Below are 27,818 nucleotides of genomic sequence, written 5' to 3'. Positions count from 1 at the left end.
ACCAAAACACTACACTCGCCTCATAACCTCTCTTTTTAGCGGGTAGGAAGCGGTGGGTTTCGAACCCGAACATTCAAGAAGCGAAAGTCATAACACTGACACTGAGTATGCATGACTATTAAAAGAGTAACACACTTAATATATAAGAATATACTTTTATGTACTTTTTACATTATATTATCATATATTATTTATCTTTTTATTTATAGATTTTTTTCTACATAAAATAAATCTTTTTTTACAAAAATTTGATAAAATTATTTTCTAATATTTTTAATTTTAAATGTTAAATATGTTTTTATTGAACAACTAAATCTGTTAATATAAACTTATTTATTTATTTATTTATTTATATATATATATATATATATATATATATATATATATATACATAAGAAAGAAATAACGGGAAAATTTAGTACTACCTGAAAAGTTGACAAAAAGGATTCAACTATTTCTTAAATTTTGACATAGGACGCTTTTCGAAATATAAACATTTAATGTTTAAGATGTACCCACTAAAGCATGGACATTTAATACATTATATAATTAAACATATTTAATAACTTCTTTTCTTTAAAATATATTTTATGCATATGCAGACACTAAAAAAAGAGAAGAAAAAAGCAGTAGCAGAAGAATATCAGAAAATTTTATGTAATTATAATATCGAAAAAAATATTGATGAAAGAGATTTTTCTGAGAATATAACAATAGATTCTAGTGGACCTACTACTAAGAAATATTCACAATATCAAGAAAAATTATCAGTTGATCGTAATGTGTCTGTTGCACTTCAAGAATTGAAAAGTCTTTTAAATGAAAAAGTGCAGAAAATGGAAGAAAAAATAGAAGAAAGAATAGAAAACAGTAGCAAGATTATCGAAGAAAATATTATAGGAATTGTAAAAGAACCACTTTCACAAGCGTGTGAAGCTGTTTGTAGAATGGAGGAAATGTTGAGTAAGTTTAATTCAAGCACTTTCAAATAATATTCTGTATGTTACAGAATGGTTACATAATTCACAAGATTATTCTGAATGTTACGACTTAATTCAATTATTATTAGGTGAGTAGAGTTAGTGAAACAATTAATTTTATCTTACATTCATAAATAATGTATTTGACATTTATAAACAATGATTTTAATTATTAAAATATTTGTGTACAATACAATAATCAACTCTTTCAAAAAAAGACAAGATGATAAAAATTTAAACTTAAATATAAAATTAATAATATAATTATATTCTATTTTTTTATTATTTTTTGTATATTTAAGTTTAAATTTGAATTGCACTATATCTTTGAAAGAGAAAACTTATAATTATTGTACGTAAATATTTCGACAATTAAAACCATTTGCATGTAATACATATTTCTTTTAATAATAGCTGTCATTAAAAAAATGTTTTCTTATTAAATATTTTAAAGTTTTTTGCGAACAAATCATGTTCATCAAGTTGTTTGATATGTCTATGCATGTACTCAATAAATCTGTCTTTTTAATTACATTTACTCATAGTTTTTAAAAAATATTAACTTTTTATTAATATTTTTCAATTTTTTTCATAAATATATCACATTATTGTTCAATGTTGTGTTACAGTTTATTCAACTTGCTATTTGTGAATTATGTGCACACTTAGGCTGCGTTCCGATATTCACTGCAAGCAACTGCAAGTACTGAAAATCTATAGTATACGTAACGTAGACTTGCAGTGAATATCGGAACCAGCCTCTAGTTAAAAGCAAAAAGCAATTACAAATATTCAGCATTGCTGAAGAAACGAGCATTTCTATTTATTCTAGATTAGAATACATTTAGCAAGCTCTTATTGAGCACTTTTAGTGAACAATTGTTTGTAATTAATTTAAAGTCTAAAATCTAAAATCATATACTAATCACGAACAGCTGTTCAGTATGCTTTCAATGAGCTGTTGTCATACTAAATGCATCCATTATAAGAAGTTCATAAATCCAAGCAATTTTTTTTTTTTTTTGGTAATATTGATACGTTAGTTTCTGAAAAATAATCCATCTTTCTAGGATATTCACAAATTGCTTTTAGCTTAATCGTACATAATTTATTCATAGGCATTGTTTTAACACTAATTGTTATAATAAATAAATATAAAATTGATTATAATTTTACAGAAAAGATATGCAACTTTGGAGATAGACTCAGCACCAGCAGTATGTCTTCAGAAATAGAAAATCAGGTAAGTTAATTTTTTTGTAGTAGTTTTTTTTATAAAACATTTTGCAACTAATTATTTTATTTTATCAGGTTTATCTTGGCAGTGGTTTCTATTGCACAAATGCAGGTTTCGCAGCTATGAAAGCAGCAAAAAATGATTGCGACTGGGCTGCAGCCCTTCTTATTGGAGTTTTCGGCGAAGATGCTAAATAATGAGGATTTATCCTAGAAAAGAAGGATTAAAAAAATTTCCACTTGGATTCCTGATGCTAGCTCAAAGTAAATATTCAATTGTTATGAAAGAAATACTATCTTTTTCTTATTATTATTTATCTCTTGTTTTTTATTTTATAGACTTGTTCAGAGAGCGATTGAAAAATGATAATTATGAAGGTGACATTGATCAAATGATCAAATCACTGCCAGCTTATCTCTCAGATCGAGCGCTAGATCTTGGAGGAGGAAGAAGTACATCCTCTCGTGCAAAACACTCGAAGAAATATAAATATAAAAATATATCGCAGAGGTCAATTAAAATTTCAGATTTTACTAAAAATATAAATAAAAAAGCAATACAATTTTTGGTAATTATTTCATAATAATGACCAGAAATTGTGTAATTATTTATTTCCATAAAAATATAAGTAAAAAAATTTTTTTGTTTACTTTATTTAGGACAGAAAAGGAGACAACAGTAGCAGATCCATCAATAGTTTCAACTGTTACATCTGTAACTTCAACTGTTTTACAGAAGCCATTGGTATTTAAGAACAAAAAATCAAACTTTGCCAAATTTCAAGATATCGATTCAATTGAAAGTAATAATAATTTAAACATAATAAACTTGATTTGTACTTTTTTAAAAATATTTATAGTTTTAAAAATATAATATTGGCTCAAATTATTCAAATAAATTATTAACAACAAGCTACAGAGCCCAAGCTGGATTTTCGTGCTTAATTTATTAATATATTATAACAAATGTTTAGGTCAATCTAGACGTTTCGACCATCTGGTTGTGGTCATCTTCAGTAGTTAGTTATTATAAAATTCGGAACATATTAATAAACAATCGTTACTTATAAAACTAATTCGGATATTACAATCTTCTTATATTCGTTACATTTAAAAATTGTTTAGAAGGACAACACATCTTGAAAGTCATGCCTCTTCTTCTTTGTGTTACAAGATTTGGAAAATTCAGCAATCGAACGTCTACCTTACAAATTACCGTTTTATTTTAGGTATGTTGACGACATACTATTTACGGCTCCAGAAAATCATTTAGACGAAGTTTTGGAGACATTCAACTCAATGCATAGCAGATTACAATTCACATTGGAAAAAGGAATAAATAATCATATCAATTTCCTAAACGTTAAACTAATATCGGAAAACAATTTTATTAAATTTGATTTGTTCCACAAACCTACTTTTTCGGGCAGATATTTAAGTTTTTATTCGCATCATCCCATGGCACACAAAAAAGGTGTTATCATTGGCTTATTTGACAGAGTTGTAAAGTTAACACACCCACAATATTGGCACAAGAACATCGAGGAAATGATTTCCCTACTTTTAATTAACGGCTATCCATTGGAATTAATTTTTAATAGTATTAACGAAAGACTTAAAAAATTTAGCAATAATTGTTGTAATAAAAACAAAAATAGCAATGATAGAACGGGTTATTTTACGATACCATATATAAAAGAAACTTTTGATAAATTCACACGGAACATGAAAAAATACAATCATCATTTAGCCTTTTCGTGTAACAATAAACTTAATAGGTTTATAAAAACAGGGAAAGACATTATTGAATCCATGAGCCAATGTGATGTAGTATATAAGGTAACGTGTCATGATTGCGAGGCTAGTTATGTGGGACAAACAAAGAGAAAATTGAAAACTAGAATTAAAGAACACAAGTCGGATATAAATAAAAGAACGGGATCCCCTTCTGTCATTTCTTGTCATAGATTAGAAAAAAACCATGAAATGGATTGGGAGAATGTAGAAATATTAGACAAGGAAATGTCTTATAGCAAAAGGCTTATTTCCGAGATGTTGCACATAAAACGGCAAAAAACGAGTCTCAATAGGCAGAACGATACTGAGTTACTGCCAAACTTGTATTTGCCAGTTCTCAATTTGTTTACTGCTTAAAGATCACTCACTCTCCCACCACGAATCTCCTTCACATACGAGTTCTCTAATATATCCTCTATTATATTCAACTAGTTTGCCATGTCCACTCAAACGACACGGACCTCCAATATCATTTTTAGCAAACTGACTCGTTACACCGAATAGTTTTGGTTCTTAGTTTTTTTAAAATAAGAAAGTTTACACGAAAACACAACATGACGGTACTGCTATGCATTGAGGTAAGAATATTTTTAGTAATTTTAATAAATAACAAGTAATATAAAGATAAAAGTAGACATTGGTTCATGCTGGTTTTAGAATAATTGCAATCAACCACAATTCAAATCTTAAAAAGGACATCGTGTATGTTTAATGTAAAACATGATTTCCTTCCTGATGATCTTAAGATTGGTGTTATTAGAAGAGGCATGACTTTCAAGATGTGTTGTCCTTCTAAACAATTTTTAAATGTAACGAATATAAGAAGATTATAATATCCGAATTAGTTTTATAAGTAACGATTGTTTATTAATATGTTCCGAATTTTATAATAACTAACTACTGAAGATGACCACAACCAGATGGTCGAAACGTCTAGATTGACCTAAACATTTGTTATAATATATTAATAAATTAAGCACGAAAATCCAGCTTGGGCTCTGTAGCTTGTTGTTAATAATTTATTTATAGTTTTATTCTTTGATTAATTGCTTGTTCTTTTTTTTCAGATACATAATCATATATGAACACACATCAAGACATCTTAAATATCTTAAATATAATCAGACTCGGACCGGAATTACTCAGAACCGTAATCGTTTTGTAGTAAATAAACAAACACAAAATGTTTTCTGCAGTTGACTATTTTTTTTATCAGTTAAATATTATTTGCAGTATTTTTTTTACTTTTTTTCCGGTTCCGGTCCGGTCTCTAATTCTAACTAAAATATATATATTAATAAAATATTTTACAAATATTGTAAAAAAAAAATAAAATATAAAACAATAAAAATAAAAATATTTTTATTTATTATTATTTATTTACTTTAATTTTTTAAAGCTCATCTGTATAAGAAGCAGACGCGGATCGCAAATCGCAAGATTAGACGCAGCAAATTGGGAACCTCAAAACTTCTGTGCGTCCTGCGTATTGAAGCCTGCGACTGTAAACTACCGAAAATACGTCACTGCGTCTAATCTTGCGATCTGCAACCCGCGTCCTGCATCTTATATAGATGAGCCTTTTTACTTTTCAATAACGTTTTAATAACGCTTCATTATTTTTCGTTCACATTTGCTAAGAACCTGCCGGGGACCTCGATGACCCTTTGTTAACACTTCCTCAGGAGCTCGATAACGCTCCATTTACATTCGAGAATGTTTTGTTCACGTTTGTCGAAGAGTTTAATGATACTTTGTTAACGCTTTTTTAACGCTTAATAACCACTTTCTTTACGTCCCGATGTCTCAATTTTCGCTTATTTGATATTTTGTTTACGCTTCCATCACTCTCCCTTTACATTAGATTTACTCTCCAATTTACGCTTTGTTAACGCTTGTTTTACATTTTATTTTCACCAGGGTATTTATATACAGGCAGCGATCTCGTTCGAATATACATTCTATGTATATCTATAAGATATCTTATGTATATCCACAAATGTATCTACATCAGCGTATATCATATGTATGTACATAGTATATATGGTATAGTACATTTTTTTCACATTATGGATATTTTATGTATATACATAAGATATCGAATGTTTACTGGGTAGTGCGCAATACCATTCTCAGGTATGTTTTTTCCTAGCTTAGAATTTTCTTTGTCGCTGATAATCAGATCCATAAATCTTATTGAAGCAACCCACACGGAACAAAAACCTCTAATGGATATCCACTAGAGATGTCCATTATGTAGATCCGAAACCTCTATTAGATGTCCATGTAATTTCTTATAGATGTCTACTAGACATCCACAGTTCCGCATTACATACCTCCATTCGACATCCATTAGATATATTCATAGATATCATATGGAGCAATCATAGATGTTCCATAGATATTTCATAGAGCTTTGATGGATTGTAGTTTCAATTCGTCATTAATAAAATTATTTGGAAGTAAAGTCACAAATGTGATTGCGAGATAGTTTTGTTTATGTAGGTGTTAACAGAATGTCACCATGTTCTTGACTGTGAGACAGTCGAAACCACAATATTTCTACTAAACAGATTTACAACGTAAGCACTGAAGATGGGAGAATGATCAGCCGAAACGTTTGCTACTTATGAGAAACATTTGTTAAAATAAAAAATTCTAAGAACCACAATCTTCTTTGGCTTGATATCCTTCTGCTACTCCATCGGTTTAATTTTTGCGAGTTTAAACTTCGAGTTTTTTATATTATTTACTCATTTTTATGTGTGTACTATAATTGTACTAAATACAAAAAATATAATATTTTATAACAGTCCACCTTCCACCACAGTTTACAGCTCGGAAAAGAAAGAAGCGCATAGCAACGCGATTTAACATCGACGATGCCCTAACAATATTTGTTACTATGGATACTGATACTTCTATCAAACATCGATAATAAACAGATGTCTAATAGACATCTATGATGGATTTATAGACGTCATTTCTCATGGAGATAATATGGATTTCTAATAGAAATCTATCTAATATCCATCGTAGAGATAGATGTAGTATGGAGTTATGGAGATTATATGGATGTCCATTGGATGTCATGTTCTGTGTGGGAAGCTTCTATCGCATAATTTTTTCTTTGTGTTTGTTATGTGTATTGCAATATTAGGTGTACTTAACCTCGTATTTTGAACGTTAGCCATCCGTATGCTTCAGAAATAAAAAAACAGTTAGCTACAATTTGCAAGATTATGTACATGTAAGACAATTATTAACATTTTTGCCGTGTAAATAAGTTTTGTGTGCCACCGGTAACTCACGCCGAACTTTCCATTAAAGTTAATATTTTGTTAATATTTTTTCGTTAATATTTTGAGTGTTAACATATACATTGCCATAAAACGTTTCATAACTTTTTTTGTTGTTGTATACTACATTTTGTAAAATGTCTTTTTAGTTTGATAATAATACATTTTTTAATTTTAAATTTATTATAATTAATATTCAGAAATATAAAAAATTAACCAGAAATCCTTAAATCTTAATATTATAAGTCAGAGCTCAGAATTATTTTATCTTTTCGGCCGATTCTCGTGATATACGCCTCTTTTCCTCATCTTACTGCGCGCGCGGCAGCCACAAGGGCCAGCGCCGTCGAACGTTAGAAGCGGCGCTATCCGATAAATGTTAGGTTCTTCTCCTTTGATCATTAAAAGTTAAAAAAATTTATTAAAAATATTTTTTTTATTTTTAAATTTATTATGTGGAAATATTTTAATAGATTTCCACGTTACCTATAAGATACTATTACTATTAAAGAAAAAAATATTTTTTATAAACTTTTTTAACATTAATTGGATAGCGCCGCTCCTAACGCTCGGCGGCGTTAGCCCTACCCTAACAGCACACGATATCCTGCGTATCATCCCATTTTCATACTCATTCTACTGTGATTATCCGTTAAATACTGAGATCAATCCTATAATATCTTTTGCAGTATTATTCGGTTTTCTTTCGCACACGTATAATCTCAGGTTTGACTCAAACGTACGGAAGTGATACGTACGCACTTCTTTCGCACACGTATAATCTCAGGTTTGACTCAAACGTACGGAAGTGATACGTACGCACTTCTATCGCGCGCGTATACTCTCAGGTTTGACGAGACCAGCACTAACCTGCGCCATTTACATACGTAATTCCTTTTCCCACTTGCCCGGTATCAAGTGACACCACGCAACACCACGTATCCGAGGTTTTACTGATATCGAAGGTAATCCTTTTTTCCTTTAAGTTTTATTTCACAAAATAGTGAATAAAGTGTAAGAACTAGATAGTGTTTGTATATAATTTTTGTAATATTTTTGTTATTTTTTATGTACTTGTTAAATTATTTTGCTTAAAATATTTTAAGGTTATGTTCGTAAACTTGCATTATAATTGCCTCTCACCTCTTTGGTTCCCTAACAGCACAGAGTCGACTCTAAGTCGATTCTGAGTCGACTATGGCTGCTGGACGTCTAGAAAGTGAACGTCCTCAAGTCGACTTTAAACGACCTAAAGACGTCTCTAAGTCATACAATGTCCCACTTTGAAGATGACTGTAAGCCGACTTCAGTCAACCATCATACCGACATTCTCGGATTATTACTGCGCATACGCACCTTGTAATGGCGGGAATATTTAAATCGGGAAAATAGGCTTTGTTTTTGTTAGAATAGTCCAGATTGTATTATTAATTAAAAAATGAGTGTATATACTTAGAATATATATATATATATATCATTTTAATTATATTTATTTAAATAATTATAATATACAAATGTTTTTAATACCACACTCATTTTCAAATCAATAAAATAATACAATCTGTAATACTTTATGCCATTGAACAAATAATAATAATATTTATAACATTAATAATTTATATATATATGAGGTTATAATATCAAAATTAAAACTGTTCTACAATATTACGTTAACAAAATGAAAATTTTTTATTATTATATAAGATACATACTAAATATGATTGTTTTTGTTTAATGTGCCTTGTTTAATGTGTCTTATTCGATCGCCTGAGCGACGGAGCCATTCTTGAATGGCAGCTTCTAGCTCCGCAGATGTCGAAGCTGGTAGCTGCTTCATCACCGAATCTGAAATACATAATTTAAATCGCATTAAAAAATAAATATAATAATTTAACCAATTAAATATAAAGCAATATGTGTTTTTAAGTTTGGCGACCTCGACTCTTATTTGTTTATCGCACCTTTATTCTCATGATATTCACATATATGTAATTAAAGATGAGATTGAGTTTGATAAAGTTTGAGGATTATGTAGTGTAAATTGGCGTTTTTCTTTGGAACTGCACTCGTGCAATGTTTCTATAAGAGCAATGTTAAAATTTGCACGAAGGCAGTGTAGATTTTAACATTATAGGCCTCCACATTGGAAGGAGAAAAATAAACTCTGAACTAGTGCAGCCAGTTCAGCTATAAAAAACAGACCTTATCCTTATGGAAACACTGCACTCGTGCAGTCCTAAGGGAAAACGCTATATATGTGTAGTTGGACATTTATTTGATGTCAGAAGCAGTAGACATTTTACAAACAAATCTAATTTTGAATGTAATCTTTGCATTCGTGTAATTCACAAAATAGTACTTGTTAAAAATATTCGCAAGCTGTAGGGGCCTTTATACTTTGGTATAAAGTCTTATGTTTAGCTCATCGGTATTTTTAAATAACATTTACCACAAATTGCATGGACGCTACGAAGATTATGTGCAAAATGCTATGGTGCTTCTAACATTACAAAAATATCCTAAACCTTGTTGTTATATAAGGTGCTTTCCTTTTACGAAATGCACACTCCATCTGTGCATTTGTTTCGTAAAAGGAAAGTCCCATAGGACCCATAGGAAAGTTTAGGTGTAATGGAATAGGTGCGTTACCGATTATAAGTTTGCATATGGATGTGGATTTAAAGCCTACACCACTCTTTTGACCTGTCCATGACATCTGAGTACCCAGTTCATTAGAGACAATCTGTGGTAGAGTATTTCTAACGAACTGCTTACCCGTTGAACCTCCAATTCGACATATAACGTGTTCCTGTAATAGAAATTAAAGACAAAATTGCAGAGAAAAGGCAGACAAAGGACTCCTTACAAACCTTATGGAAAGTAGCCCCCGATAGAATTCGCTGAAATTGCAGTATGTTATAGTCCTTGGTGTTCTGATTAAAAGTCTTAATGGGCACAAAGCTTGAAAATCAATAGTTTTTCGTCTAGAGATGTTTGAAGTCCTAAACTTTTGCTATGCCGTGATGACATAGCTGTGATATAATGCCGGACTATGTGTGTGTCTGTTTGTTTGCTGCTTTTTGTGTTTGTGTAGGAGGGGGGGGGGGAGGGTTGGGTGTGTCTGTGAGGATGTGTTCGCACGCACACATCCACTCACACATACAGAACACACATGCTCACACCCACATACAGGCAGACACTACTCACACACCCACACACTGTTACGAGCGTATAGCTACGTAATAGATTATTTAGAATAAGTCGGGACACGTTTGTGGAAAAAGTCTTTATTCGGTGTTGCTGGTTTGAGCTTTGATCGAGAACTAAACTGGCGAGAAAGATCTTCGTTTAAGGTGCTGTAGGAAAATCGTAGCGGCGGAATGTTTATTGGAAGGAAGCGGTTTTGTCAAAAGGAAAATATGCGTTAGGCGTAGGGATAGCGTTTATGTTTATTGCAGTCATCGAAGGGTCATGTGTTTAGGATCAAGAAGAAGTAAAGATAAAAAAGGTTCAAAGGTTCGAATAAAAAGAGTAATATAAGAAACTATAAGTTGCGGCACATAACAACACACGACATACACAGACACATATCCATACACAGTCACACACATATAGTCTGGCATTATATCACAGCTATGTCATTACGGCATAGCAAAAATTTAGGACTTCAAACATCTCTAGACGAAAAACTATTGGTTTTCAAGCTTTGTGCTCATTGAGACTTTTAATCAGAACATCAAGGACTATAACATACTACAATTTCAGCGAATTTCATCGGGAGTCACTTTCCATAAGATTTGTGCGGTCCTTTGCAGAGAAAATTGCTGAGAAACTTGAGACAATTGACAGAGAAGTTGCATAGAAATTGCAGAGAAATTGCAGAGAAATTGCAGAGAAACTTAAGACAATTGACAGAGAAATAACATAGAAATTGCAGAGAAATTGCAGAGAAACTGTGGAGAATCGAATTTAATGTAACGAAATTAAAAAGTCATAAGATGACGAATAAATTTCTGATACTAGAAAACAAAATTTTTCTAACAGACATTACAAGCAATATGATAAATATAACAATATAAATATACTTACAAATTGTTTTTTCATCTCGGTATTCACTTTCAACTGAGTTTCACAATGAAAAAACTGTTGAAGTGTCATCAGAGGCAACGGAGGTAACAGATCGTCTGCAACTACTTTATTTGCCTCATCGCATCGACCACGTGCTGTATTCTCTTTTAGTAGAGCTTCAATCGCGTACATTTGCCTGGACAAATGTTTCAGTTCCTTGCGGAAGTATTCTCTGCATTCGCCTGTAAAGATATGAAGAAATTGTAACATAAAAATTGAAATATTAATAACTGTTTATATTTTAATGAAGTGCAAACCGTCTGTTATCACGATTACTATTATCGACATCATCATTATTCTTATAGGAACATGAGTGAGTTTGTCATATGTATTTACTTAAAATAATTTTTTTATTACGAGCTTTTCAATCGCAAATATATTTATTGGAGAAAAATTGAAATATCCTCCACTATAATAATTAAAATATAATACTAACAAGAAAGAGACATTATATATATATAAAAAGTCGAAAACTGCTAAAAAATAATCAGTAATATTTCCCTGTAAGAAGTTTATATTGGCTTATTACAGCAATTTCCATGATTCCTCGTTGGGGATTGCTTCTCCGTATCATCGAGTTGTGGCGAACCAGGTAAGTCTGAAAATCAAATGTTCTATTAGTATGCATACTACATATAGTACGTACTTATTTGTTGTATATATGCTTTTTATAATTACCAATACCAAATTGGCTAATGGAAAAAAAGTTTTAAATCGTGGAAAACCATGAAATTCTTTTTATTCTAAATGTTTTCACTTTTCTCTAATTATATATAATTATTGTAAAGCTAAAACATTTGAAATAAAGAGAATTTGAAGGTTTTGCATGAATTAAAACTTTTTTTCCATTCGCCAATTTGCCATTGGCCATGGAAATTTGTTTTAAGAGAAAAGTACTAGAAAGAAGAAACACAGAATAAAACTTACAACTGCTATCAGTATATACTGCTTTTTTTTATACTATTAACATTTGTAATAGGTCAGTTTTATAACGGTAGTCAGTTCTATAACTAGTAAACCTTAGTTTATCAACGGGTTAGCCATAATCAAAATCGAGTTTAAGAACGTTAACCGAAGTTTAACTCGCTTGAACCGTATGTTGTGAAACCGGACCTTAAAGTAATAGAAGTTATGAGAAGGATTTATTTCTCAGCTCAGTAATGCAAATTTGAAACTACTGGCACCGTGGCACCGCGATAGGGAAAGCACGCACACAAGTGAAAATCGCTACGTCACGCGTCCGTGTACCGGTAACTGAACAGCTGAGCGCATACAGACACGTGACGTAGGCAATTTTCACTTGTGTGCGTGCTTTCTCTGTCGCGGTGCCATGGTGCCAGTGGTTTCGAGTTTGCATCACTGTCTTAGCTTCTTCAAGTACTTCAATTTAATAAGTAAACTTGAACAAAGTCCTGGGATCAAATTTTAGATACAAAATATAAGCACTTGGAGACATTAAAAAAAGTCCTTATTATAACTTCTATTCCTTTAACAGTAGGAAAATTAGTTAAAATATCAATAAAGTCAATCATTGTACGATAATAAATCACTGTCGACTTCTCTCCTTTGCTGACTACAATGATTAATTTCTTGCATTTTTTCCAATCGTAGACATTTTAACTAACTAGTTTTCTATATACAACTCTTGTTTAAAGTTGTAAATTGAAAGGAATTGCTATATTAAAGTAAAATAAAATACAATAAGATTTAATATAGAAGATTGTAGAGACCAATTATAATAAGGAGTATAAAGAGCCAAAATGCTAGGTCTACGTGCGAAGTTTATAATGTAATCTTTAAGTGTTTACATACAGACGTTTTACTGATAGATGGGATTTAATTTCTTTAAACACCTCCATCCCCTTCGATGAATTTATTAAGGCGATACGCTTTATTTTGAGTTCCACTTTTTTCTGTTTCAACAATAAAATTTACAAACAAACGTTTGGTACTCCTATGGGCTCTCCTTTGTCTCCTTTGTCTCCTTTAATTGCCGATCTTGTACTTCAGGACCTAGAGGCTAGTGCGATTGATGATAGGTTGCCTTTCAAGTTGCCTTTTTATTTTAGATACGTGGATGACATAATATTAGCTGCTCCTACAAATTCTATAAATTTAATTACTGACATGTTCAATTCTTATCACAACAGATTGAAATTTACAGTCGAATTAGGCTCTAACAATCGTATTAGCTTCCTTGATGTGACTTTAATCTACGAAAACAATAGAATCACGTTTGACTGGTTTCAAAAACCTACGTCTTCTGGTAGATATTTGAATTTTCATTCCCACTATCCCATCTCACACAAGAAAGATACAATTATAAGTTTAATAGACAGGATCTTTTTACTTTCCCATCCCAAATTCCATCATAAGAATATCACCTCGATTATTAACATTTTACTAAATAACTGCTATCCTTTACATTTTATATTTTCAACCATTCATCATAGACTTAAGTTTTTATTGCATAACAAAAAAATTAATGATTTTTCAACTAACCCTAATAAGGACGATGACAAAAATGACTCACAAAGACTTTTTTAACCATTCCTTACATATCTCCTTTACATAAAGATTTTAATTCAATAACTAGAACATTTAATTTTCAATTGGCTTGCTCAATTCCGAGCAACCTAAAATGTTTCATTAAAACAGGAAAAGACAAATTAGACAAATTCTCACATTGTCAGGTCGTATATTTGATTCCATGCCTTGATTGCAACATGACTTACGTTGGACAGACTAAGAGACAACTTAACACTAGAATAAGAGAACATAAAAACGACATCAATAAGACATGCAGTTCTCCTTCGATCATTTCCAAGCATAGAATCGACTCCTCCCATGACTTTGATTGGAATAACGTGAAAGTATTAGACGGTGAACCCTCTTACCCCAAAAGACTCATCTCTGAAATGATTTTTATCAAAAGACAAAATGGAGGGCTCAATAATCAAAATGATACGGACCATTTACCAGTTGCCTATCTTCCGATTATTAATTTATTTCCTCCTCTTTAAATTTCTCTCCCCACTTTTTGCCCTCTAATAATTCTCCTTCTCCACGTCCCTCTTCCCTCCACCTTTTTTCTCCCTTCTTACGGTCAATCGTTATTTCAAAATTTTGACTCATTACATTCACTATTATATTGAAGTTCAACATGGAAAGTCTTTTGGTCTTAACTTTTCCACCTCGCCCCGTTTACTCGAGCGAGCGCTTCTCCATTTGTATTAACACAAGTATGTTTCAATTTTTATTTTTTAAGTTTATTTTATTATTTTGTATTTTACCTTTTTCTACTATCAACTTATTTTCTTATATTGCAGTCCTATACTATTAACGAACTGCAATATGGTCGAAAAAAGATTGCGATTACTTCTTTCATAATTTTTTTGTAATTTTTTTGTAATTTTTGCGAATATCACTGTTATTTATTAATTTATTGTACATTGAAGAAGGCCTGATGGCAGGCCGAAACGTCTGTATGTAAACACTTAAAGATTACATTGGTTGCGTTTCGTTTCGCACATTATGCGCACGAATTACATAGAAAACGTTCCGTTTCACTCACGGACTAAGGAATAGAGGGACTGAGTCTAAAGTCCTAGTTTAGGCGAGAGGGGATGGTAACTCAAGCGTGCGGGGGGGACTGCTTTCCGCCATATTGATGTAACGATTCTCACACATAGATTCTGTGTCTGTGACATGGTTACACTCGTGTAGTGGTGCCACTAGACATAACGAGTGACAAGCATAAAGAGATTAGGCGATTTTATTATTGTTGTATTATAAATTTTATAAAATACTTTAACTTTTATTACTCTGAGGCTCTGCATACAGTAGACAAAATATTAGAAATAGCAATAAACATTTAATATTAAAGAGAGAAATTATTTTACATCTAACAAGAGAATAAAATATATTAATTAGTTCCAATTCTTATTTCTTAATTTATGCATTAATTTTTTCTATTCCTTTTATTTTTTAAATAAATAATTCCAATTTCTTATTTCTAATATTTAATAATTATTTCTATTTCTATTTCCTATTTTGTTTATTGTGCGCAGGATCTGACTTTCATTTCTCACATATACGCAAATAGTGAGTTCTATGTGTGGTGATTATTAAACGAATATGGCGGCCCCCCCCCCCCCGCCGCAAACGTGCTCCCACGGTACAGCTTGTGCACCGTCCCTCTATTCCATATGGCCGGAGCACAGACTTTTGCATAAAGCATAACGCATAAGCATAAGGAAATTGATTGGTCCATTTCCTTATGCATTTGCTTATGCTTATATATAGACCAATCAATTTCCTTATGCTTATGCGTTATGCTTTATGTAAAAGCTTGTGCTCTCGGCTTAACTCTCTGCAAATGTAGAGTCAGCAAAAGTCGTCTTGAGTTGTTGACACAAGATCTATAGAGAGAAGGTTACCTCAGGCAAACCGGTTATGGGCGAGGGACGAAGAAGTAAGGGGGGAGCTAGAAGCAGCTTGTAGGCGAGGGGCGACGAAGTAAGGGGGGAGCTAGATACAGCTTGTAGGCGAGGGGCGACGAAGTAAGGGGGGAGCATGATGATCTCATCGACAAACAATAGCTGTCTCTCTCTTTCAAAGTTCTTCCTTTTCTAACTCTGTCACTCGCTCTCATTATTGACTTTCATGTGTCAAGTTCAAGTTGAAGAGGTTATATAGTAAAAATCGAAGGTACGTATATATATTAATTATTTTGTCTGTTATTTCCCCTAACATATTCAAATGAACAAAACCGAAGAAATAATTATATATATTTATAAATAATTATATATAATTATAAATATTTAACCCACATAACCTAAACCTAAACAATATTTCTTTTATCTAAAATACATACAATTTTTATAATTTTTAAGTCGATCTGGTATTATTATTGTAATGACTGAAATCACAATTCCTTTACAAATATTGTATTGTGTATTATTATTCTTTTTAGCAAGGATGTCAAGTTGTGGAGCACGGTCAAAGTGCATTGTACCAGGATGTGGCAATGTTTATTGCAAAGCAATTGTAAAGAATCCACATATTCGATTTTATAAAGTGCCCAAGAACATCCAATTAAAGGAACAGTGGGCACATGTATGTGGGAAAAGTCTTGAAAAGTTTACCGGTTTTATCTGCTCAAATCATTTAAAAAAAAATGATTACGAGAGAGGTCTTGCAGAAGCACTGGGCGAATCATCAAAACCTCGATTAAAGTGTACAGGTAATGCTGAAAAATTAATTTGTTTTGTATTAAGGTATTACACTAATTTTTTGAATGTTTATATATAATCGCACTCTATTAATCTCTTTTTCTGATTCTTTTATTGCAGCAATACCATCATTGCATTTACCAATATCTGATGATTTAAATGCAAACAAGGAGAACACTGAATTAAGTGACATAATCTTCACGCAATCTTCATTAGATAAGGTGTGACGATGCGCCTACCACTCATCGTCCCTAGCGACCGACCAGACGTAGGCTCGACGCCTATGACGCCCACGAGCGCTCGCGCCCATGCGACGCCCCAGCGTGGGGACCGCTCCCACTGCGCGACCGATACTCGCGGGTGGGAGGCCCGAGCCGGGTATATAAGCCGGCTCGGCCAGCATAACGATACCTGTCCCGATCCGGTATCCGACCAGACCACATCTCTGGGTGCTCCCGAGATATACCTGCTCCGACTTTCCGCCGACAGGGCCGGGTTCTCCCGCTCTGCTGCCAGGGTTTCTCCCGGCGTTCGGTCTCTCCGATTTTCCGCCGACAGGGCCGGGTTCTCCCGCTCTGCTGCCAGGGTTTCTCCCGGCGTTCGGTCTCTCCGACTTTCCGCCGACAGGGCCGGGTTCTCCCGCTCTGCTGCCAGGGTTTCTCCCGGTATTCGGTATCTCCGACTTTCCGCCGACAGGGCCGGGTTCTCCCGCTCTGCTGCCAGGGCTCTCCCGGCGTTCGGTCTCTCCGACGTCCCACCGACAGGGCCGGGTGCTCCCGCCCTGAAGCCAGGGTTCTCCCGGCTCGCGGCGCGCTAGGCCGTCCTAAAGGAGACGGGTGCTCCCTCTCCTAAAACCAGGGTTCTCCCGGTACGCGGTTGTATTATATAGAGTGTAGTTAACGTTAGTGTAAGTGAACGCCATAGACCTTAAGAGGGAACGTCCGCGCAGAAGCGCACTTTGTATTCTTCACCACAATTGACTGAATAAACGCAGCTTTAATATATTTCATGGAGTGATCGATCAAGCTTCCCTCCTTCTCTCGAATCCTGACTCCGGCGAGCAGATCCGCGGCGTCGAGAAAGGCGAACCGTTACAAAGGAGAACATTGAATCAGGTCACACAATTTTCAAACAGTCCTCACCAACACATGATGAAAATCCATTGCTAAATACATGTTATAAAAATGCAATAACTCAAACAGAAGAACATTTCTGTGATATTATTAATATGAGACTCAACTGCGTAACCAAAAAATTCGAGGAGAGTGAAGAATCTCGTAAGAATTTAGAAATAGAATTAAATAAATTCAAAGTTAAGTACGAAGCAGCGATTACCGAATTGAATGCAACAAATTCAGAAATAATAGAACTTAAAAATAATAATAATCAATTAAGATGTTATAAAGATGCAATAACTCAAACAGAAGAACATTTCTGTGATATTATTAATATAAGACTCAACTGCGTAACCAAAAAATTCGAGGAGAGTGAAGAATCTCGTAAGAATTTAGAAATAGAATTAAATGAATTCAAAGCTAAGTACGAAGCAGCGATTACCGAATTGAATGCGACAAATTCAGAAATAATAGAACTTAAAAATAATAATAATCAATTAAGATGTTATGAAGATGCAATAACTCAAACAGAAGAACATTTCTGTGATATTATTAATATAAGACTCAACTGCGTAACCAAAAAATTCAAGGAGAGTGAAGAATCTCGTAAGAATTTAGAAATAGAATTAAATGAATTCAAAGCTAAGTACGAAGCAGCGATTACCGAATTGAATGCGACAAATTCAGAAATAATAGAACTTAAAAATAATAATAATCGACTGAATAGTTGTTTAAATAAATTATTAACGCAATGTCAAATTGATATAGCACTAAACAAAAAAAATACGTAATTTGGTCAAAAGATGATATATCACGGGCATTTGCTTTACGGTATTATAGTCAACAAGGTTACAGATATTTAAAAGAAAAATTACATTACCCTTTGCCTGGAATTTCTTCACTACAGAGATGGGCCTCTACTATTAATATGCGGCAAGGTATTTTGAAAGATGTGTTACATTTAATGAAAATAAAAGGAGAATCTTTGTCCGAAATTGAGAAAGTTACGGTATTAAATTTCGATGAAATGAAAGTCAACGCTTTATACGAGTATGATCGGAAATACGACGAAATTATTGGACCACATCAATACATGCATATAGCAATGGTTCGGAGCTTGTTCGGAAATTGGAAGCAACCAGTATACGCCCAATTCGATACAAAAATGACTGAAACAATTATATATCAAATAATAAAAGAATTGAATGATATTTCGTATTCAGTTGTAGCAATTGTATCAGACTGTGGTGGTGGCAACGTCGGTCTATGGAAAACTTTAGGAATATCTACTGGAAAAACATATTTTCCGCATCCGATAACCAAAGAAAATGTTTATGTGTTCGCAGATGCACCACACATTCTAAAATTAATTAGAAATTGGCTATTGGATACTGGTTTTGTATTAGCAGATAAAACTATAATAACAGCAGAACCATTACGATGTTTAATCGCCGAAACTAATTCTGAGATTAATTCTTGCCATAAATTAACAAATGGTCACGTTTATTGTGAAAAAATTAAACGACAAAATGTTGCATTAGCAGCTCAATTATTGTCGCATACGACTGCAACTGCTCTGAAACAATATCGTCCAGGTTTGGATAATAAAGTGGCAATCGATACTGCAAACTTCATTGAACAGATCAGCCAGTGGTGGGACCTTATGAATTCGTATGTTACTGGAGGAAAGGTAGATTGTAAAAAACCATATGGTCTCAATATCAACGTCCAAAATGAAGTTCTCGATACGGTCTACAACATGATAAATGCAATGCGTTGTCAATCGAAAAAAGTTCTTCAAATATTTCAAAAAGGACTTCTTATATCAATTGCTTCATTAAAACAGTTATATGTTGAAATGAAACTTAAATATGGCATATCGTATATTGCTACTTATAAATTAAATCAGGATGGTCTTGAAAATTTTTTTTCGCAAGTACGTGGAAAAGGTGATTCTAATGAACACCCTACCCCATTAGATGCTCAATATAGAATACGTATGATTATCCTTGGTAAGAATCCAGGTGTAGTCCAAAAAAACCGCAACGTGCATGAAGCAGTGCATGACGAATATATGTCTTCGTCCGTTATTAAAGCTTCAGGTATTCCAATACCTGAATGTGATGAAAAAACTGATGAACCTTCAGATTACGAAGAAAAACCATTCGAAGTCCAGAGTTTATCGACTATTTCCTCCATTACACATTGCGATTATAACGTTATAACAGTAAATATAAAATGTGATAGTGAAGCAGATGGTCTACTTTATTTAGCAGGTTGGTTGGCCAGAAAATATAAAACAAAATATCCAACTTTGGGGTGCTATACATATGAGTCAAATATTGAACATAATTATGTATTCCCGAATTGGTTGCAACACATTTCTTATGGTGGACTGACACAGCCATCTACAGAATGGCTGAACCAAGTTAAAAAAATGGATAAATATTTTTGTAAATTTCATAAAGATGGTTTACAAAAAGGACCTGCCGTTGTTAAAAACTTAACTATGGCAATAGTAAAGAAGAAAAATATCGACATACCTGAGGAGCTAGTACGTGCATTTATTCTCCAAAGAACCTATGTACGTTGTAACGGTGCGGCTCCCCGTATGGGAGCGGTTAGCACGGTTAAGCTCGCCGGTGCCAGGATTCGGAATGCGGAACGGGTGAGACTCCAAATAAGTAGGCGCGGTTAGTCGTAAACTATGATATATATTTTAGCTTTCTTATGTACAATATATACAGGGTGTTCTGCCGTCGGACTTGGTTCGGCCAAGCTAGGCGAAAGAATAGCGGTAAACGCAAGGTACCCAGAATAGGGGTAAGCGCAAGGTAAAGAATACAAAGAATAGCGGTAAACGCAAGATACCGTAACGAAAATAGCGGTAAGCGTAAGATACAAAGTAACGAATACAAAGAATAGTGGTAACCGCAAGATACCGTAACGAAAGTAAGGAATAGCGGTAGGCGCAAGATGCAAAGCAACGATTACAAAGAATAGCGGTAAACGCAAGGTACCGTACAGAATAGCGGTAAGCGTAAGATGCAAAGTAATGAATACAAGGAATAGTGGTAACCGCAAGATACCGTAACGAAAGTAAGGAATAGCGGTAGGCGCAAGATGCAAAGCAACGAATACAAAGAAAAGCGGTAAACGCAAGGTACCGTACAGAATAGCGGTAAGCCGGGTATAGCGGTAAGCGCACGCGGTCGGAGGCCGGGAGCACCCGGCTGAGTCAGGGAGCGCCCTGGCTCGGGTACGGAAATCGGTCGGGAACCGGGAGCACCCGGTAGAGTCAGGGAGCGCCCTGGCTCGTATACGGAGATCGGTCGGGAACCGGGAGCACCCGGTAGAGTCAGGGAGCGCCCTGGCTCGTATACGGAGATCGGTCGGGAACCGGGAGCACCCGGTAGAGTCAGGGAGCGCCCTGGCTCGTATAGGATTGGCTTCGAGGTGTCACGCTCGAGGCCGGACGGGACTGTCCCGGTCTCGGCCGAGACCGGCCTTTTATACCCGTCACGGTGATCCCCACTCGTGACGGGCTCCCACCTAGCCGCCGTTCGGACCGGGCTCGGTCTCCGAACTGGCGGTTCGTAGGGATGACGCCTTAAGGCGTCGTCACACCACCTCCCCCTTTTGGAGATGCCGTTCGGTGGACTGACCGGAGCTTACCCCTCCGGTCGAATTTCAGTACCACCTTACCGTTGGGTGTCATCACCCGGTACTTGCGGTTTCGGTGGACCGCCCAATGAGGCACCTCGACCTGGGTGCCGTCGTCGAGGCGGACTGGAATCGCCGGGAACTCGATGGGCCCCGGGACCGGTGGCTGCGGCACGTCGTCCCTTGATGCCGTGCCGGGGCGGCCGAGTGGTTTCCCCTGGTTGTCAGGCGCGGGAGGTCGTGCATCCTTTACCTTAGAGGGCGCCGGCGCCGTAGGCCTCGCTTGGGCAGGCCCCGTGGGTGGCCGAATCCCGGGCGGACTAGCGGCCGCTGCCCTCAGGATGGCAGATCGGGGTGGAATCTTCGGCCCGGCGGCCGTCTGCAACCGCCGGATCTCGGTACGCGGCCTGCGTACCGGCCGCAGCGGTGGTGGGGAGGCGAGCCATTCCGCCTTCCTCCGTTGGTCGGCATCCGACCTCTGTATCGTAGTGCCGACCCGAGGTGCGCGCGCCGACACGGGAGGGCCGCAAGGGCGTTGGGGCCCCTCGTCTCCTGAGCTGTCGCTGATGCTCCCGAAGAGCTCTTCAACCTCGCGTTGTCGGTTGTCCGTCATCGTGTGCGATCTCCTCATGACTGGCGTGTGAGCTAAATGCCGCACTCGATAGGATCGCCCGTGGCGCCTGCCGGTGGCCTTTAGCGGTTCTCCGGTGGGCTCGGTTCGGTAGCTCGGTCGGTCAGCAGTGTTTTCCCTTACCGACACTGCACATACCTCATCGCCCGTCGCGGCGGGCTCTTCCTCGGTTATCTCCAAATCGTCCGGTGGGCCTGGCTTCAGATCCTGGATGTGCACATGTCGGTACCACTTCCCACGTGAGTCCTGGAGGTCGACAATGACCGGTGAAGGTATCCGTCGCACGGTCATTGGGCCAACATACCGCGGCGCTAACTTCGCGTTGAACGCCTCTGCTTTCGTGGACAGTGGTCGGTCTCGTTTCCATACCCGGTCGCCGATCTTTGGCCGCCACTCACGGCGTCGCAGATTGTAGTGGTGTTCCTGTTGTTGGAACGCCCTGGCGAGCTGTATGCGCACGACCTCGTAGGCTTCCTCCAATTGTCGCTGGTTGTTTTCGGCTCCCGGCGGTGGGCCGTCCCGGCTCCGGTCTTCTGCGTGTGGTGCGGCTAGTTCCCTCCCGTGGTTGAGGTACGCCGGCGTGTAACTGGTGCTCTCGTGGCGTGCGGTGTTATACGCGAATTGCAGGGCCGGGATACGGGCGTCCCAATTCCGGTGGTCTCGGTCGACGTACTGGGCGATCATTGTCTTGATGGTTCGGTTCGCCCTTTCCACCGAATTGCAATGAGGTGCGTACGCGGGAGTGGTTCGGTGCCGGATGCCGAAGGTCCGTAACAGTTCCCGGAACTCGCGCGAGCAAAACTGCGTCCCGTTGTCGGAGCTGATCTCGTGTGGGCAGCCATGCCGATAAACCAGCCGGTGAGTTACTTCTCTCGTTACGTTAGGGGCCGTGGCCTTCCGTAACGGCACCATCTCCAGCCACTTGCTGAATCGGTCCTGCATGGTGAGTAGCCATGTATGCCCCTGGTGAGATCTGGGCAACGGGCCCACTAAGTCGATGGAAACCCGTTCCCAGGGTGCGGTTACGGCCGTGGGGTGCAGGTTTCCGGCCGGTCTCTGCGTGGGCACCTTGTGGGCGAGACAATTCTCGCAGCTCCGCACGTATCGTGCGACCTCCCGGAACATGTTGGGCCAGAAGTACCGTCTGGCGGTCCGTGCGATCGTCTTCGCGATCCCTAGGTGACCGGCGGTCGGTTCGTCGTGCATGCGTTGGAGCACCGCGGCACGCTGGTGTTTCGGAACACATAACTTCCACTGGTCGTGGGCCGGTGTCTCGTGGAAGTTGAGGTCATGCAGGATGTGTCGGTAGAGCTGCCCGTCCTGAATTCTATAATCCGGGTAGTCCTCTGGCCGTTGCTCGACCGCGTTCCTCATTGTTTCGTACCACCCCTTCCGGTCGCCCTGTTGGATGGCGCTCGCGGCCGGTTCCCGGGAAAGAGCGTCGGCTACCTGGTTCTGTGCGCCTCGGCGGTAACGGATCTCGAAATCGTACTGTTGGAGTTCTATTACCCATCGGCCTAGTCGTCCGGCGGGGCTCTCCAGTCGCTGTAGCCACTTAAGAGACTGGTGATCCGTAAGCACCGTGAAGTGGTAGCCCTCCAGGTAATCCCGCATCTTGCGGATGCCCCAGACGATCGCCAGGCATTCCAGCTCGGTCGCGCTGTAATTCCGCTCTGCCTGGTTCAAGGTGCGGCTGGCGAAGGCCACCACACGTTCCTTGGTGTCGTGCGGCTGGGTGAGTACGGCCCCTAGCCCCACCGTGCTGGCGTCTGTCTGCAGGATGAAGGGGCGGCTGAAGTCGGGGCAGGCTAATACCGGAGCGGTAGTCAGGGCCCTCTTTAGGCTCTGGAAGGCCTCTTCCTCCTGGGCCGTCCATTTCCACCGGACGTTCTTCCCGGTCAGGTGAGTGAGCGGTGCGGCGATGGTGGAGAAGTTGGCGATGAATCTTCGGTACCACGAGGCCATCCCGAGGAATTGCCGTATCCTGCGTACGGTTGTCGGTGCCGGCCAGTTGGCAATAGCACTGATCTTCTCCGGATCCGTGCGTACGCCCTCTCGGTCCACGATGTGGCCCAGGTATCGGAGGCTGGGCCGGCAGAAGTGGCATTTATCCGGGTTCAGCCGCAGTTTGGCTTCCCGTAGCCGCTTGAAGACTTCTGCCAGGTGGCGCAGATGATTCGGAAAGGTGGGGCTCGCTACCACTATATCGTCCAGGTAGACGAGCACGTGAGGCTCCAACTCCGGCCCCAAGACGGAGTCCAACAGCCTCTGGAACGTAGCCGGTGCCGAGTGGAGTCCGAATGGCATCACTCTGAACTGGCGTAGCCCCCGTCCCGGTATGGTGAAAGCGGTCAGCGGTCGGCTTGCTTCTGTCAGCGGGACTTGCCAATACCCGCTCTTGAGGTCCAGCGTCGACAGGTACTGTGCTCCTCTGAGTTTGTCGAGCGTCGCGGTCACTTGTGGAAGAGGATAGGCGTCCTTTTCCGCTACCTCGTTCAGCTTTCGGTAATCAACGCAGAAGCGGTAGGTGCCGTCCTTCTTTTTGACTACCACCACCGGCGAGCTCCAGGCACTTGTGGACGGTTCGATGATGCCCTCCTTTTCCATCCGCTCGACTTCCTGGTCAATGATGGCCTGCATGGCCGGGTTCCTCGGTCGGTACCGCTGCTTGATCGGAGTCGCCTGCTTCAGCCGGATGTGGTGCTCGGTCCGGTCGGTGGGCCCTCTAATTCGGTCGAACTTGGGCAGTTCTTCTGCCAGAAATGCCTCTAGCTGTTGCGCCTGGTCTGCGGTTTCCTTTAGGTCACGGCGTGCGGCTCCGATTTGGTGTACCCATCGCGTTTGGTCACGTGGTGGTGGTGGGAGAGCGATCCCCAGCTTGGCCCAGAGATCCGTGCCGATGAGGAGCGGTGTGTCCAATGCGGGGAGGACCGCGAATCGGTGCTTCACCGTTCGGCCGGGTATCGCGACCGGTACCTCCACACGGCCTTGTATTTCAGTGCTTGTGCCGTCTGCCATGTGTAGTTGGCCGTGCCCCGGGGCAATTCGATAGCCGTGTTGTTCCAGTGCGCGGACGGTCTGGGCACTCAGCAAGGATATCTCGGATCCCGAGTCTAGCAAGGCCCAGGCGGTGCGGCCTCCGATCTGCACGCGCAGGTATGGTCGTGGCCGATATCTGATTCGGAGTTGGGCCGAGCGATTGCCACGGTCTTCCCGGCCCTTACGCCGTTTCCCGTCGGTGGATGGCATTCCCGGGTCAACACTCCATCCCGGCCGCACTGCGAGCAGAATTTCTTGGCGGGCTGGCGGCAGTCTCGCCGGGTGTGTCCTCGCTGCTTGCAGCGCCAGCAGCACTCGGTTCGATTGTACACGGTGGAGGCTACCTTGCCTTGGCCAGCCTGGGTCGACCGCGGGCAGTCAGACTGCCTTTCCTTCCGGCGAGCCTGGATCTTCTCGAGCTCGGCCACTCGTGCGGTCAGGTCTTCAATACTGAGGACGGTGCCCGGCGGAATGTATAGCTGGTAGTCGGGGCTCATATTCTCCACAATTTGTTCGAGCTGTTCCTCCGGCGAGAACCCCCCGGCCCGTCGCATCATGGTCTGGAGCACGGTGACGAAGTCTCGGAATGGCTCGCCGGCTTTCTGTTGCCGCCCTTGGATGTCCCTCTTCAGCTGCTTCTGGTACCCCGGCGGTAAGTAATGTGTCCGGAAGGCCCACCGGAATTCGGCCCATGTTGCCCAGGCGGCCCGGTTGTTCCGGAACCATAGTAGGGCATTGCCTTTTAGCATCTCGGGTAGGCCGAGGAGTAAGTGACTCTCCTCGTACCCGTACTCGTGGCCCAGCTCTTCCACGCGCTCGATGAACGTGATGGGGTCCTTCCCATCGAAGTGCTGTCCCCACTTCCGGATCTGGTTGAGAACCTGAGTTCTCTCGGTCAGGCTTGGCGGTGGTGGGGCCTCGTTCCCCATGAAGTCGGCCACCGAGCCACTTGTCCCCGGCTTGGACATGTCGTCTGTTTCGAAGTGTGGGTTCTGCCGTGCGAATATCACGAGCCGTTTGCGTAGCTCGTCCAACCTCCCGCTGCTGTCCAGGCCGTGTCGGTCCAAGATTTTCTTCGCTTCCTCCTTGCTCAGCGCATATACCCACTTGGGCATCGATCACTACTATATTTGGAGTCTCGGGTTTACGGTCCCTGTTCGGGCGCCATGTAACGGTGCGGCTCCCCGTATGGGAGCGGTTAGCACGGTTAAGCTCGCCGGTGCCAGGATTCGGAATGCGGAACGGGTGAGACTCCAAATAAGTAGGCGCGGTTAGTCGTAAACTATGATATATATTTTAGCTTTCTTATGTACAATATATACAGGGTGTTCTGCCGTCGGACTTGGTTCGGCCAAGCTAGGCGAAAGAATAGCGGTAAACGCAAGGTACCCAGAATAGGGGTAAGCGCAAGGTAAAGAATACAAAGAATAGCGGTAAACGCAAGATACCGTAACGAAAATAGCGGTAAGCGTAAGATACAAAGTAACGAATACAAAGAATAGTGGTAACCACAAGATACCGTAACGAAAGTAAGGAATAGCGGTAGGCGCAAGATGCAAAGCAACGATTACAAAGAATAGCGGTAAACGCAAGGTACCGTACAGAATAGCGGTAAGCGTAAGATGCAAAGTAATGAATACAAGGAATAGTGGTAACCGCAAGATACCGTAACGAAAGTAAGGAATAGCGGTAGGCGCAAGATGCAAAGCAACGAATACAAAGAAAAGCGGTAAACGCAAGGTACCGTACAGAATAGCGGTAAGCCGGGTATAGCGGTAAGCGCACGCGGTCGGAGGCCGGGAGCACCCGGCTGAGTCAGGGAGCGCCCTGGCTCGGGTACGGAAATCGGTCGGGAACCGGGAGCACCCGGTAGAGTCAGGGAGCGCCCTGGCTCGTATACGGAGATCGGTCGGGAACCGGGAGCACCCGGTAGAGTCAGGGAGCGCCCTGGCTCGTATACGGAGATCGGTCGGGAACCGGGAGCACCCGGTAGAGTCAGGGAGCGCCCTGGCTCGTATACGGAGATCGGTCGGGAACCGGGAGCACCCGGTAGAGTCAGGGAGCGCCCTGGCTCGTATAGGATTGGCTTCGAGGTGTCACGCTCGAGGCCGGACGGGACTGTCCCGGTCTCGGCCGAGACCGGCCTTTTATACCCGTCACGGTGATCCCCACCCGTGACGGGCTCCCACCTAGCCGCCGTTCGGACCGGGCTCGGTCTCCGAACTGGCGGTTCGTAGGGATGACGCCTTAAGGCGTCGTCACAACGTATTAAATTTTATAATACTGCCAAAAAAAATCGCAAGCACGTAGGTAATAAGAGAAAAGCAGATGATAATGAAAGAAGAGTCGCTAATAAATATAAAAAAATTATTAATTAATTTAACGCTAATAAATTTCTTTATATTAACAGATTAATATAATATATATGTATTTTTATAATTATAGATACTTATAAAAATTTTATTATTATACTTTTATTATTATTATATTATGCTATTATACTTATTATTATTATACTTATTATACTTATTATATTTATTATTATAGGCGTATGGCCTAATGGATTGTGTTCGACTTGGTGAGAAGTGAGATAGAGTCAATTGTGTAGAAATGTGTTTATTTCTTTGTCAGAGAGAAGTATGTATGTACAGGTGTGTGTGTAACTTGAGTGCGCCAGCGGCGCATTCGCGGCGGAG

The 27,818-nt window shown here is 39.6% G+C and overlaps 3 protein-coding genes across 10 annotated transcripts in view; 2 read left to right on the top strand and 1 right to left on the bottom strand.

Annotated features, from left to right (window-relative positions):
- Positions 1 to 5,201, top strand: part of LOC136997092 (uncharacterized) — a 36,381-nt gene extending 31,180 nt beyond the window's left edge. For 4 of the 7 annotated variants that reach the window (XR_010887911.1, XR_010887910.1, XM_067347345.1 and 1 more), the window contains exons 2-6: positions 1,010 to 1,069; positions 2,159 to 2,223; positions 2,292 to 2,480; positions 2,556 to 2,727; positions 2,877 to 5,016. Coding sequence is in view for 3 of the 7 variants with exons in the window: in XM_067347345.1 (XP_067203446.1) it covers positions 1,010 to 1,069; positions 2,159 to 2,223; positions 2,292 to 2,414 (248 nt within the window). In the remaining 4 variants the exon portion in view is untranslated. Of the gene's footprint in view, positions 1 to 413; positions 964 to 1,009; positions 1,070 to 1,593; positions 2,481 to 2,555; positions 2,728 to 2,876; positions 5,017 to 5,080 lie in introns of those variants that run through there. The other 3 variants (XM_067347343.1, XR_010887912.1, XR_010887909.1) reach the window with 3 other exon arrangements.
- Positions 1 to 18,931, top strand: part of LOC136997089 (putative leucine-rich repeat-containing protein DDB_G0290503) — a 65,919-nt gene extending 46,988 nt beyond the window's left edge. Inside the window, exons 2-5 of the mRNA XM_067347338.1 lie at positions 16,094 to 16,150; positions 16,416 to 16,685; positions 16,795 to 16,895; positions 17,774 to 18,931. Coding sequence (XP_067203439.1) covers positions 16,421 to 16,685; positions 16,795 to 16,895; positions 17,774 to 18,580 — 1,173 coding nt within the window. The 5' untranslated portion in view covers positions 16,094 to 16,150; positions 16,416 to 16,420 and the 3' untranslated portion in view covers positions 18,581 to 18,931. The remainder of the gene's footprint in view (positions 1 to 16,093; positions 16,151 to 16,415; positions 16,686 to 16,794; positions 16,896 to 17,773) is intronic.
- Positions 8,479 to 13,502, bottom strand: LOC105672265 (uncharacterized). Of its 2 annotated transcripts, XR_010887913.1 has the most exons (4): positions 11,970 to 13,502; positions 11,402 to 11,622; positions 9,962 to 10,121; positions 8,479 to 9,157 (listed from the first exon to the last, which is right to left on the bottom strand). XR_010887913.1 is itself a non-coding variant. In XM_012367080.2 (3 exons), exons 1-3 carry the CDS (start codon positions 11,648 to 11,650, stop codon positions 9,024 to 9,026), a joined length of 543 nt encoding a protein of 180 aa, XP_012222503.2. In that variant the 5' UTR covers positions 11,651 to 11,703; the 3' UTR covers positions 8,479 to 9,023. The 2 variants fall into 2 exon arrangements, 1 of the variants encoding a protein (XP_012222503.2); XM_012367080.2 differs by lacking the exon at positions 11,970 to 13,502 and having other exon boundaries at positions 11,402 to 11,703.
- Positions 18,932 to 27,818: the final 8,887 nt, after the last annotated feature.

The sequence above is a fragment of the Linepithema humile genome, chromosome 1 (genome assembly GCF_040581485.1).
Source record: "Linepithema humile isolate Giens D197 chromosome 1, Lhum_UNIL_v1.0, whole genome shotgun sequence".
NCBI lineage: Eukaryota > Metazoa > Arthropoda > Insecta > Hymenoptera > Formicidae > Linepithema > Linepithema humile.
The sequence above is the reverse complement of the archived record's forward strand: the minus strand, read 5'-3'. Positions and strand labels throughout refer to the sequence as shown.